Below are 13,726 nucleotides of genomic sequence, written 5' to 3'. Positions count from 1 at the left end.
CTTTCTGGCACTTCTCACCGAAGCGAAGCTCCATCGCAGATGTGAGGGCGGCGAAATCCAGGCGCTGGCCGTCCGGAAGGGTCTGAAGAATGTCCGCTGCATCACCTCTCAGGGATGCTGCAAGATGGCAGGCCTTGGTAGCAGAGTCCCATCCGTTCGCTTCCGCCACTATCATGAACTGAGTTTTGTAAACCTGCCACGAAGTTTTCCCATCAAAGGTGGCAAGTTTAATGGACAGTCGAGCAACCGATGTGGGAGCGCCAAACTGTACAGAGCTGCTTTCCGCGGTCGCCAATCTCCTTTCCAGGTCTTTAAAGATGTCTTCTTTAAGTTGATGAAATTTTCTATCTTCTTCTTCCAGTTTATTTTCTACAGCATTGCATCGGCCTTCAACGGAACTTAATTTTTCTTCAAATTTCTCTTCGATTTTATTTTCCACTGCGATGAATCGGCCTTCAACTGCCTCAAACTTTCCTTCAATAGCATCAACTCGATGCTCTATCTCATTAAATTTATTTTCCATCACAGTCTTTACCGAAGTAAGATCGTTTTTAATTTCCTCTTGGTTAGAAACTAGGTCATTTTTCAGCACCGTTAAATCACTTTTCAATTGGTTTTGATTAGCCGCCATATCATTTTTTAATTGTTCTTGATTAGCTGCCATATCATTTTTTAATTGTTCTTGATTAGCTGTAAAACTTGCAGTCAAGTCACTTTTTAATTGTTCTTGATTAGCAGCCATATCACTCTTCACAGAGGTGATTGCGTCAAGAAGTTGTTTTAATTGTTCATCCATTGCGCGAGTAATCACCATAAAAAATAAAGTCCTAATTCAAAAAAAAGTCTTTATGAAAAAATGTCCAAAGTCACACTTACTCCAAGAAAGTCCAGAAGAGGCCCCACGTTGGGCGCCAATTGTAACGGATTCGGTGCGACTTCCACTTTCTTGAAATGAAGACACAGTTCTTGATAAAAACACAGGAAATTTATTTACACTATGTACAGGAAAGATCTTCAACAACTGCTAAATTATTCATCAGCAATTAAGCAATTATCACACAACACCGTAAACTCAACGGTTACACACGTATTTACTTCCAAATACGAAAACAACACAGCGAAATGCCTCGCTATAAACAGAGCAAAAATCTTCTCAGTTCGAAATCTGAATCGAAACTAACTGTTTATCCATCGCTAACGGCTTAAATACACCGAAAAGAATTTTCCACAACATTCTTACCTCTTCGCGAAATGCGTAGACCGTTATCAATGAAAAGAAAGAAAATAGGGGTTGTATACTTTAGCCGAATGAAAAAGGGGTTGTATATTCATTACGGGAAACTATTTACAGGTTACGTTCCTACAATAATTACTATTTACAGAATTTGTAACAGTATATTTTGCTTCTCAACATGTTATTAATTAAAATATTCTTCAACAGGTACAATAGTAAACTAGCTGTTATCAATAGCTTCTTCTCTTTAACTCTTTTTTTGTTGTATATTACACTAAGGTGTGACCATCTATTATAAAAAAAAATACTTCAGCTATGATTACTTCATAATATTACATCAAGAATAGAAGTAAGACAAATTCATAAAAAGAATTATTCAAGAATTGAATGCACGACCTGCTTATTACAGGAAAATTCTCAAATTATAGTATGATACAAAACCAATTCAAGTTGAGGATCAAGTTTCATAACAGCCTAGGAATAATTACACAGATAAACAATATAGAATAGTTTCAAAAAGTAGAACTGTAATAAATTAAAATAGATTGGACATCTTTCTGCGAATGGAGAAAAAAATCTCAAGAATAAAAACAAATATCAAGCAGTAAAAATCCTCAACATATAAGCACTTTAACCTGGAGCGTTTGTTGCTGCTCACAGCTACTGCACCCCACATGATACTTTGATTTAAATACTTCAGTATTTATCCTTAAGCATGTGACAATATCTGGAACTGGCAAGAAAATCAAATCTGCATGTTATTTTTCTGAAAGTCATGAAGCAATTCAGCAATAAAAGCATGATTGACAGATCTTTTAAAGGATGATGAGTGAATTATTTAATTTGAGATTTCCGTTACACAGAATTCTATTAAATAGCAGAAGCTAGAAGGAAAAAAATGATTGTTTGATAACTGTTTTATAATTCAAAAAGGTAAGAATCTGCATCAGATGAATATACTCCTGTTTAAAAACATAATTTGGTTAATAGGTACCTGCATTTTGAAAAAGAAAAATGCATAAATTATTTTTCTTCTAGAAAATACCATATTTTGCTCCTGTCTGTAACTTTGCAATTTTACTCAAATGAAACCAGAACCAGATGTAATATTATGAAGCAATCATAGCTGAAGTATTTTTTTTTATAATAGATGGTCACACCTTAGTGTAATATACAACAAAAAAAGAGTTAAAGAGAATAAGCTATTGATAACAGCTAGTTTACTATTGTACCTGTTGAAGAATATTTTAATTAATAACATGTTGAGAAGCAAAATATACTACTTATTTTCTGAATAGGATGGATACCTATTTAGAACTATTGTATGCCATTCCAATAGCATTGTTATAGTGTTGCATTCAAATTTTAAATTAAGTTTTTCCTCCCCAGAGTCTAAAAACTGTTTCTGGTATTTATATAGGAAGCTAAATATAATAACTATTGCAGAAATAGTTATTAGTTAACAGAGAAATCACATTTCGTCTAACGAGCAAAGTATTAAGTTCATAGCAAGAAATTATTGAAATCAAATCCTTATTACTTCATATCCATAATAACGACGTTCATCATTGAGCGAAACCGTTTTGTAAGATACTATTAAGATGCATTTCTTTAGAAATTAGTTGATTTAATATGAAATCTACACTGAATTACAAGCCGTTATCTAAGTTTACTTATGCTTTAATTAAAATATGAATAAAATTGTACCATTGTTTGTTTCCTTTATGAATCAAAGCAAAATCCTCTTTGTTCTCATGTTCACGAGCGCCAAACCATTACGAGATCACTTTGAAGAAAGAGAAATACATAAATTAATCATTTCATCTCAATAGCTCAATATTAAATACATTGTAACATGTTATTGACATCAAATCACATTTATGACATTTAAGATCGAGCGAAACCATTTTGCAAGTCATTAGGCAGATTTTGAATAAATATTCGTTGAAATAACAAATGAAACTTGCAACATTACTAATTTCAAGAGTTAATTTGTGTTTTTGTGAAACATAAATTCAAATTAATCATTAAAACGTACCTCACAATCACCTAAATCCTCAGGCCCCCTCGTGTATCTACCGTTTGTTCGCGCGCCAAACCATTGCGTCGCAAAGCGTCAAGGTTGCCGTAAATTTCCCTGTAAAAATCGCCAGGATTTAGCTGTAATTAATGTCCGCCAATTGCGTGGGGGTGTAAGCGAATGTAATCATTGTCACGCGCGTTTGTCATGATTTTAATGTAAAAAGTGTTTGTTATTGCAAAAATCTTGATTTTAGATCATAACTTCTAGAATTCAAAATGCAAAGAGTTATTAATAACGTTAAAGGGACTGCGCTCAACGTCGCTGAATTTTTTACACCCGTATTAAAAGTAAAAGCTCATGTCATCAGTTTATCTTTCCTTTAATCTGACACTCATAATTTTAAATGTTATTGTGTTTCTTGTTAAAGCATCTGTTGTTTGCGTGGTTTAAAATAAATGAATCAAGATTTTGTTTTTAATAATTTTTATAATTGATAGAGAGTTGTCATTCTATAACAGTAATGTTCATCTTTAGAATTGCCACAAATTCTGGATTTATCCCGTTTTAATTACGTATATGATTTCGGAATATGCACTTTCTTTTCTTTTTCTTTTTTTTTTCAGCTTTCGTTGTAAATTTGATTTTAAAGCATTAATTGTGCAATAGCAAAATTTCTTGATCTCCATTTAAGGTTGGAGTTATCATATATGTTTTTCTACACCTGTAAGAAGTCTTTGTTATAAAATGTGTATCTGTCAAACAAAAATCTGCCACATGAAAAAAGATTATGAAAAAGTTGTTTTGATGTTTTATATTGAACACCGGTGATTGCAAAAAGTATACTTCGTTAGTTTTGACAAACTTAGGGTGTACTAAGGTTATCCCCCTTTACTGGGAGTGCATCTATATTTATCCAAGTATGGAAGATTTGTTTGTTTTGATTGAGCATGACTGCTGAAATAGATAAATTGAGTTTTGTTCCGATTTCAACGGGCTATCTACGATTTTTTAAAGTTATCTTTCCTTTTCAAGTTTTTAAAAGTCTGCTATTTATACTTGCTTTGATGATAAAAATTTGAATATGTACCTAATCTATTTTTTTAATAGCATCGAAGTTCTTATCTGCTGCATTGATTTTTTCTCCTCTAGGAATCGAAATTTAAAGAAACTGGTGTGCTGACTCCAGATGAGGTAAAAATTAACAGAAATTAGTTTATTTGTCAGTTTAATTTCTAGTATGCAATTGGTTCTCTATGTAATTACTTACAAGCGAACGCAAATAATACTCCTTGAACAGAATGCTTTTTTCAGCAGAAGTTTTTTAAAATTCAAGAGAATGTTTTTCTACATACTAGGATGGGTCATTTATTGATTTATTTACTTATTTACTCAAAATTGTTAAAAGGCACAGAATTATAATAACATACTCTCAAATTAACTTTTGGGAAATTTTATGACATTCTGATAAGTCTTGTTTGTCACCAAATTGAGTTTGAACTTTTGATTCTTTTGACTAGTTATGTTCTATATAGGATCGAGACAAAAATAAATGTTACTTTGTTTACACATGAAAATTTTATCAAAAATCAGTTGATCTGTATTCATACCTGCTGTGCAGCCGTGACATTTCCATATGTTTAGATATGAACTGCACATGCACGAGTTCATTACACTATTCCATTACAGCTTAGGGAGTCGCCTGGGCTCATTTCATCTTGCAAGAACAAATTAATTATTTAACTGGTTCCAGGAAAGGAAAATTATGAGAAAAGAACTTGCTAATTTATTAAAGTATCCATTGAGGAGTGACGATTGGAACCCGCTATAATACAAAAAAAATATATAAAAATTAGCAAGTTTCGTTAAAGGAAAAATTGCAGGTGCAACCTCAAAAGAAAATAACATATAGTTTCAGTGTCTTGATTCTATTTGCATCAAGTAGATTGAGCATGGATGGAGAAGAGTCCTCTACTCACCTTTACAAGCCTCAGTTTGTATGAATGAATTAACTTCTGCAAACATTAGTCTTGACTGTTTGGTGGACAAATGTTTGATTTATATTTGACCAATTTGTGGTCCCGTAGCAGAAACTGTGCGATGCATGTCGCGGGTTCTTGAGGCAGTCTGCTTAGTTCATGGTTAAAAAAAATGAAGGAAAAAATAATGTGTATGAACTATATGAATAGAGTGCAGAATGAACTATTTTCAAGAGTATTCTTAGCATAAAAGTTGAAAAAAGGTCTTAATTTTTTTTAATGGTACACAGAAAAGTAATTAAATATTAAGCTAATCATTGATGAAGTTTATAGTAAAATGTTAGAGCCTTCTATCTATGGTTAGTGGTTTTTACTTGAAGACACTAAGTAGAACATTCTTTAATCTTAAATTTTTCATTCGGTCCCAAACACTTGAGATGGCACCTAATAACTCAAACCCTCAACGCAGAATACTTAAGGATGTTCTGCAACGTAAAATCATTTGACCAAAATTGTTCTGCAAGTACTTCAAGCATTGTACACGAAAACGTGACATTTTCCATAAATTGGGTGCCAAAAATTAAAATCGTTTCATATAGTTTTTTTTTTAAACTGGACTGTTGCAATTTATTTTTGTGGAATGAGGTATTTTTGGAAACATCACAGCTTTCAACCAAATGACTAATTAAAGAGCACTGAATTTGGAAAATTAGTTGATCACATGAAAGCTATAAAATCAAAAAAACTTTAACAAGGTGTCAAACCTAAACCGATTGAGATTCTCCAAAGATACTTTATTTGCTTTCTAAAATGCAAAGATACAAAGAGCAAAGATACAAAATTTTATAAAAATCTGAACCTAGGTGGCAAACTACATTTTTTTGGTTAATTTTAGATGGCATGAACGAGCAATTAAAGTAATGTTACTAAATAAATAAATAACTAAAATCTTTACTAATATTATAAAGAGAGAGGGCGGATTTTTGTGTGTTTATATGTTCGAGGTAATCTCCGGAACCACTGCACCTATTTGAAAAATTCTTTCACTGAATGAAAGGTGCCTTCTCACTGAGTAACATAGGCTATAATTCGAAAAAAATCCGATAAATAGTTCTTTTTTATTCCAATTTAGGTCCAAATTTCACGTAAATTGCCTATTATTGGCTACTAAAGGGATGAAAAATTACTTGCACATATTAATATTATACAGTGCTGTGCAAATTAGTTGGGACAAGGACTTTGGATCCTTGTTACTGCAACTTGCAAGTCTCAACCTGCCCAAAACTGTCTTCTACTTGTCTGAACTTGTCTCTTATGTATTGAGTACGACCAATTCGTCAGTTGGACATTGATTAATAAAGCTTGGTTGTGTTCACATGTGTTTCTTCTTTCTCTGCGAATTGCAGGACTTTAAAGCGATTTTCAGTATTTTTTTATTTTTCAGTTATAATGGATATTACCCCACGCAAAAGAGCAAAAATAATCGCACTTAGTGAAAACACCTCTTTCACAGTTAGGAAGATATCAGAGGCTGTTGGGGTTGGAAAATCAAGTGTTTCACGGATTATAAAACTCAATGAAACAACGGGGTCAGTGGAGGCATCCAGGAAAGGGCGCTGCGGACGGAAACGTAAGACCACACCAAGAGATGATGCTCTGATCCACAGAATGAGTGTCATGGACCCTAAAAAGACCAGTGGCGATATTACAAGAGCCATCGCTGACCATGGCGTGGAGGTAGATGAGTCTACAGTTCGTCGCCGCCTTCTTGAGCGTGGTCGTCGTGCGCGACGCCCAATCAAAAAACAGCTCCTGACAAGTGGAATGAAGAAAAAAAGATTCAAGTGGGCACAAAAACATAAAGATTGGACTGTGGAACAGTGGAAAAAAGTTATTTTTTCTGACGAGACTCACTTCGAAGTGCATGGATACAGAGCAAGTGTCGTTCGTCGCACAACTGGAGAGCCTCTTCGACCAGGACACATCCAGCAAGCCCCCAAGCACCCCCCAAAAGTGATGTTTTGGGGCTGTTTCACTGCCTCAGGGCCAGAAACCCTTCATCCCATCGAAGGGATGATGAATAGTGAGAAATACATCAAAGTATTACAAGAAAAACTCATCCCAACACTGCGGAGGAGGTTCCCGGAAGGCGACTGTGTGTTTCAGCAGGACCTGGCACCCTGTCACAATTCCAAGCTGACCAAAAGCTTTTTCGCTTCAGAAAAGTTGTCATTGCTTGAGTGGCCGGGCAACTCACCAGATCTGAACCCAATAGAAAACTTATGGGCGATATGCAAAGCAAGAATGAGGAGAATGGATTGTACAACCAATGAAGTTAATAGAGAGTGTGATTAAAGTGTGGTTTCGCGATCCAGAAGTAAAAGAAATGTGTGAAAGACTAGTCAGTTCGATGTCAAAGAGAGTAAGAGCCGTGATTAAAGCAAAAGGTGGACATATCAATTATTAATGTATAGATAATAAATAAATAAACAGCTTTATGAATAATTTTTAAATTTTCCTGCTTGTCCCAATTAATTTGCACAGCACTGTATATCGTTGAAAAGGGTAGAATTTTCCGCGTTCTAAGCAATTTGTTTCGATGCTCTAACTTCATTACGACGGGAGTAATTTGCATTTTTTGCTCGAACTTTTTTAGGCTTAGCTGAAATTTAGGCACTACTTTCTTCATTAAATCTATCAATAAAAAGTGAAGGAATTGTCCCTCAGTTTTCTTTTTGACACCGTTGAAAAAAGCGAAATTTTTTACTCCAGAAATATCTTGACCTTTGGTCAAAAAAATTAGCTTCTATCTTCAAAGGAAAAAATTACACGCATTTTTAAATCAATTTCGAAATACGTCATTTTGATTTAGGTTGTCAATTATTTTATTTTCACGTTTCTACGGTTACGCTTTTTGAATCCATTGCTTATTTCCTCAGTTTGCATTTAAAATTTTTAACTTATTTTATTTCATGTTTCCATGGTTATGCTTTCAAAATCCATCTTTTGCATTTTAATTTCTTAAAAGTATTTTAATATCTGTCGTCAATGTTTGGAAGGGTAATTTTGCATGGTGTTTTTTTTTTCGGGGATATTTCGATAATTGGGAATCTGGCGATTTTTCTTCATTGGCGTCAATTTTGGGCTCCAGCGACTGCGCGAGACGTATTCATTGCAAATCTAAACAAAGAGACAGGAATTATCTATTGACATAGGGTTACTATAAATCAGCAGGGTTACCAAAATAAAATTATTTATGCCAAAAATGATTCGACCACGCCAGATTCCCAATTATCCAAATATCTCCTTTTTTTCTTTTATTTAAGCCTGTTTGTTGAATATATGTCACTCGACACAACTTTTATTTTCAAGGTAGACCAGGCAAAGCCGGGAAATGCAGCTCTTAATATATAAAGGTTTGAAAGCTACTGTTAATGTGATCATATACCTTTTTGTTTGTTTGGCGAAACATTTATTATTGCCAAAGAAAAAACATCCGCTTCACTCACAAAGGGACTCGGTTCCGGTGCATGGCCGCTTGGCGCGTTAAGCGATGAGTAGTTCAGTCTAGGATTATTGTTTTAAGGGAACCGTTAATGAAATTCATTGTTTTGGCAATTTGTTTTGAAATAAAAGAAACTTTTGATTTGTTTTTATCCAAGTGAAATGTACAACATTTTCTTTTTTTCTGACGATGGTTTTTGAATGGTCCACGGCATGTTTTTTTTTTTTCCGTTAGACGGATGGATTATGATAGCATGGTTGCTGGGCAAGTTTGGCGATAAACAATAGAGTTATGGAATTATTTTTACATTTGAAAGATATTATTTGATGTCTTTTTTTTTTGTTTATTTGGCAAAATATTTTATATTGCCGTAAAAACCGCTTAACTCGCTAAATAGAGTTTAAAAGTAAATGTAAATCTAATTTAATCATTTGACGAAAAGTTAAATTCCAACAAAACTTAAATATTTTTTTTTTTTGAAATGGTGAGTACGCATTTTATACAAAGAAAAATGATCATTTCACATCAGAGAGGGAGGGAGCGTCAATTTTTTTTATTCATCGGACCTTCATTACATTTTTAGCACAGGCATCGCTGTGCGGGTACTTCTAGTAATTAATAAAATGAGTCGAGTTAGGGTTGCATATGATAAAATCCTTCAAAACTTTCTAAATAATTGAAATATTTTCTGGGTGCAAAGGGATTGAAAGCTCTAGCTAGACATGCAATTTCTGGCGATGGACGTGTTTCAATGTTGGCCATGTTTGCAAAACATACATGTGTGGCCGAAATCGCAGTGGTTGAATATCGATTAGGAAAGTCCTACAAAGGACTTATCGAATTCAACATTGTGAGCTTTATGCCAAATTGTAATAATTTGCAGAAATTTAAAAAAAATTTTAAAGAAATCTGCAGAATTTCTGTAAAATTCTATCTTGATTTGGAAGATATTTGTGGAACATTTGTAGTTTTTGCAGATTTTCTGCACAGTGGTTTCTGCAGAAAATTTATCAGTTTTCCTCTCATATTTGAACAGAATTGTTCTGCAGCTCAGGCATCTGTTCTGCGACGTACGTCGCAAATTTAGTAGTATTCTGCTTTGGGGACTCCAACTACCAATAACTTGAATGTTTTAGATTGGTTCCTTGGAGCTTTGAATTATCGAGAGTTGACTGTACTTTTAAAAGAACTTTTATATAACAGATTTTTTCATGGGACCACGACCAAAGTGCTGTAGTCTTCGTTTTGTTAAAAATAAATATACTAATAATAAATTCTAATGTTAAGGAAACATTTTTTCTAATTTAATTATTTCTAAATTCTTTAATAGAATCTAAGTGGAAACATTTTGAATTTTTAGTTGATACTTTTTATTAGTTAAATTTTTATCAAAGTAACTTAACTGTCCAAAAAAAAAAAAAAAAAAACTTTTTTCTCCAAGCTGTGAAATAAAGTAGTGTTGTGTATTTAAATTCCACATGATTTCTTAGCTATCACCATTAGTTTATTTGTAAATGTTGAAATAGCCTAGAATACATTCTCTTACAATGTTGCATATTTGTTCATGCATTAATTTGTCACTGCAAAGGTTAAATTATTTAAAATAAATGTAGTAATTAAATTTTACAGTTTGTCTTTGCTGGTGATCATCTGGTCCATCATTACCCAACATGGCAATGGGCAAAAGGAGATGAAGCTAACTTAAAATCTTATTTGCCTCCAGATAAGCAGTTTCTTGTTACGAGAAATGGTAATATGCCAGAACAAAATCTTGAAAAGTATATAAAATGTTTTATTTCATCTAGTTTTACAAATTTAATTAGTTTTATGTCCTCAAAAATATTTTCTAAGATGTTATGTCATTAGATGTTATTAATGTTAGGTTTCATGTTAATGTTGTTATTCATTATCAGGCATATCATGGGGTTCTGAATTTTTAATGTATTTAATTAAATGTTTGACTCTTCAACACCACTATGTGTTTATTGTTGTTTCTTTTCATACGAGGAATAAGACCTAGATAAAATTTAAAACTGTCTGCGAACTCAAATGACTGCTTAAAAATTTTCTGCCAAAAAACGCAGTTCTCCTCCCGAGTCTTATATCACAGCCAACAGAAAAAATAAGTTGAAAGTCAGTAGAGTATTATTACTGTACAACCAGAATGTTTTTTCAATTGTATTTACTGTTTTCAGAATATTATTAATTGGGGTATTTTAAAATTTGAGATAAATATTTATTGCTCAGCAAAAAAAAAAAAAAGAAGAAGAATATTACAAAAATTTGTTTTAAAAAATATCAAAATTTTCTGCAAATGGCGTTTGTGTATTCTTCTAAATTACCTTGGTCTGCCAGGAATTTTTTCCAAGCCTGTATTGTTAAGAGAATTTTAATAAGTCCATACACAGAAAATACACAGCAAAAAGGTTGATTTGTTGTGTCACCAGAATGAACATATGAAAAAAAAATAAGAATGCACTAAAGGCAGCGAAGTAAACGTCAACTCATAACTTTGTTTGTTTGCAGTATATATTTGCTGCCTTTTTTTCAACTTGTATTTTACTTACCTTAATTATTTATTTTATTCATGTGAAACTTTTTTTTTAATCACTTGCTTGGGCTGAATTCAATTTCTGAAAAAGATAAATATCAGAGAAAAAGAATATATTTAAAAAGCACAAAAAAAAAACATTGAAACATGTTATTGGAGTTTGAATGTTGATCCTAAATGATACCTTTTGTATGATTATCTCTAGTAACCAATGGTACAATGTTTTTGCACCTTTCGCAAATCGAAAAGAAAAAAATATATATATTAGAGACGTACCGAGTACTCGGTAACTACTCGGAACTCGGCCAAATTCTGATCAGATACTCGGCTACAGTGCCCGCCGCTTATTAAAATCACATTGGTTCTGAGGACATTTGATTTTATAAAGCGGCTGATTTTATAAACCGGCACACATGCACTGAAAAAAATAAAAGGTTTTTAAGTATAAATACTCTAAAAACGAAATAAATTACGATTAGTTATGTATTGTATTATTTTAGTTCAGTTGCAAAATACAGTTGACATTTTAACTTACATAAGGTACATTTTTAAAATTTCTCAAGGGTCTTAAAATATTGACTTATTGTTGTTTGAATAAGAGAATTTGAAAGTAAAGATTGAGAAATCCCTAATTTAATTGCAGCATCACACTAACTACATTTAGGAAGCTTGTCATACTAATTCAAAATTTCGAATTAATCTTTCACACTCAAGTCGTCACGACTTGCTAGCTAACAATTTTAACTCAATTGTAAAACTGAACCGTCAACCGCTGTAGATAGCTGAATGAGCACGAACTGATTGACTCTGCGAAGTGGAAACAGGCATCAGCACCAACTAAATATATGGCTCTGAAACAATTATCTTGAGACTGCTTCATTCTTCTTTTTTTTTTTTTCATTCAACCCCCCCCCCCCCAAAAAAAAAAAAAAAAACGTACAACCTTTACCTTTTGTTTCCGGTTTTGTAGAATTTGTTATTTTATTAGTGCTGTAATGTTTTAAATCCTTGAAAGAAAAAATAAAATCCTGGTTCTATTCAGAGAAGAATTAACACATGCTCTCTAAAAGTTTGATTTTATAAAACGGCGAGGATGATTTTATTAAAGGATAAACCTAACATGTTTTGATATAGAAATGATTCTGTTCTTCTAGATTTGATTCTATAAAGCGGCTGATTTTATAATCCAGTGATTTTATTAGTGGCGGGCACTGTAATACCGAGTAGTTGGAAAAAATTGAATATTGTCCAAGACAGTGTAATATATCGATTTTATATCGTATCAATATTTGTGATGTTTAGTTTACACTTCTTGATTGGCAACGCCAACACTAAATCAGTTGAGTTTCCGTGCTTGCAAATAAAGGTTTGTTCTTTTTTAATCTTGTGTTTGTCACTGTTCTATTCATGTCTTACGCAGTATTGCATTAATTTTCTACAAGTTATTATAATGGCGACGAGGTGAGTAAAAGTGAACTCTAAAAGTTGGTTAAAACGCACCGTAGTTAAAATGAGCAAGTTAGGCCTCATCGGAACTTTACACGAGTTCAAAGCGGAACATGACGACATAAATTTGTACGTGGAGCAGTTGGAACATTTTTTTCTTGCAAACGACGTAGTCGAAGACAAGAAAGTATCTGTTTTTATTTCTGTAATAGGAATAAAGACTTACAAAGTTCTTCGAAATTTGCTGCTACCAAAATCTCCTGGAGATTGTAAGTACGACGAATTAACAAGTATCTTGAAACAGCATTTCAAACAGTCTCCAATCCTCATTGCTGAGCGATTCAGATTCCATAGAAGAAATCAACTGACTGGTGAATCAGTTTCTCGTTATTTAGTGGAATTAAGGAGATTGGCTTCTACCTGCGACTTCGGCTCATTTTTGGACGAAGCGTTAAGGGATAGATTCGTATGTGGATTGTGTAATGAAAATATACAAAAGCGACTTCTCGCGAAAAAAAAATTTAAAGCTATCAGATGCAGTGGAAACAGCTGTTGCAATTGAAATTGCTGAAAGCGATGCCGCTAATATGAAAACATTCGCACCAGCTGTGAATAAAGTTCGTAAGACTGAACACGTTAACGCAAATAAAAACCCTCAACCACGTATGAACTCTGCTGCAAATACTAATGGCAAGAAAAACTTGAAATGTTATCGTTGTGGTGCTACACATGATTTTGCTAAGTGCAAGTACAAAAATGCTAAATGTCACAGTTGTGGCAAAATAGGACATATTTCACCAGTGTGTAGAAGTAGAGATTCTTCAGCTAAAAAGGTTGAAGTAGTGGAAAGTGAATCTGAGCTTTCGCTCTATGCTGTGAAATCAGTAAATCAAGTTTCGGGAAATAAGAAATATATAATTCTGGTCACTATTAATGGCAAAAGTTTAGACATGGAACTAGATACAGCCGCTGACGTTTCTATTACATCAGA

The 13,726-nt window shown here is 33.2% G+C and overlaps 1 protein-coding gene across 1 annotated transcript in view; it reads left to right on the top strand.

Annotated features, from left to right (window-relative positions):
• Window positions 1-3,425: 3,425 nt before the first annotated feature.
• LOC129217095 (ubiquitin-like-conjugating enzyme ATG3) overlaps window positions 3,426-13,726 on the top strand; it is a 37,623-nt gene continuing 27,322 nt past the window's right edge. The window contains exons 1-3 of the mRNA XM_054851343.1: window positions 3,426-3,604; window positions 4,407-4,448; window positions 10,368-10,488. Coding sequence (XP_054707318.1) covers window positions 3,533-3,604; window positions 4,407-4,448; window positions 10,368-10,488 — 235 coding nt within the window. The 5' untranslated portion in view covers window positions 3,426-3,532. The remainder of the gene's footprint in view (window positions 3,605-4,406; window positions 4,449-10,367; window positions 10,489-13,726) is intronic.

The sequence above is a fragment of the Uloborus diversus genome, chromosome 2 (assembly GCF_026930045.1).
Source record: "Uloborus diversus isolate 005 chromosome 2, Udiv.v.3.1, whole genome shotgun sequence".
Taxonomy (NCBI): Eukaryota; Metazoa; Arthropoda; class Arachnida; order Araneae; family Uloboridae; genus Uloborus; species Uloborus diversus.
This window is presented reverse-complemented; position numbering and strand designations above follow the sequence as displayed.